Genomic DNA, 437 nt, shown 5'->3' with positions numbered 1-437 from the left:
AATGAAAATTGTGTTTGTAAATGATCATAAATCAAAAAATCCAGTGTCAGAAGTTCCTCAGATCATGACTGACATGAGAATCCACAATGTTTCTCACTCTTCTCACTATTTTATTTACACCAAACATCCAAACCCGACTGTGTCCAGGTTTAGAGTTTAGAAAATCTGCTCCCTCCACGTCTGACACGACAAAACATCTGCAGATTCACCAGAGACATTTGACCTGCTCCACCTCAGTCTGACACTCAGGGAAACAAGACGGGAGGGCATCTGACACACAGGGAGGAGGCTGGGAGGGCATCTGGTACTCACGGGTCTGCAGAGGCCCCCAGGCTCAGGGCGAGTACGAGGAGGAGCCGCCTCCACCACGAGCTGCAGCCAGGACCCATGTCTGAACCAGACTCACCTCCGACCGCACATATCTGACAGAGCACAGG

The 437-nt window shown here is 50.1% G+C and overlaps 1 protein-coding gene across 1 annotated transcript in view; it reads right to left on the bottom strand.

The window, feature by feature from the left end:
* LOC110175658 (murinoglobulin-2-like) overlaps positions 1 to 437 on the bottom strand; it is a 39,737-nt gene extending 39,300 nt beyond the window's left edge. Inside the window, 1 exon segment of the mRNA XM_055166726.1 lies at positions 313 to 437. Coding sequence (XP_055022701.1) covers positions 313 to 389 — 77 coding nt within the window. The 5' untranslated portion in view covers positions 390 to 437.

The sequence above is a fragment of the Boleophthalmus pectinirostris genome, unplaced genomic scaffold (assembly GCF_026225935.1).
Source record: "Boleophthalmus pectinirostris isolate CB_2022bp ecotype Guang Dong unplaced genomic scaffold, ASM2622593v1 HiC_scaffold_9, whole genome shotgun sequence".
NCBI classification, from domain to species: domain Eukaryota; kingdom Metazoa; phylum Chordata; class Actinopteri; order Gobiiformes; family Gobiidae; genus Boleophthalmus; species Boleophthalmus pectinirostris.
Note: the sequence above shows the minus strand (reverse complement) of the source record. Positions and strands in the feature narration are given on the sequence as shown.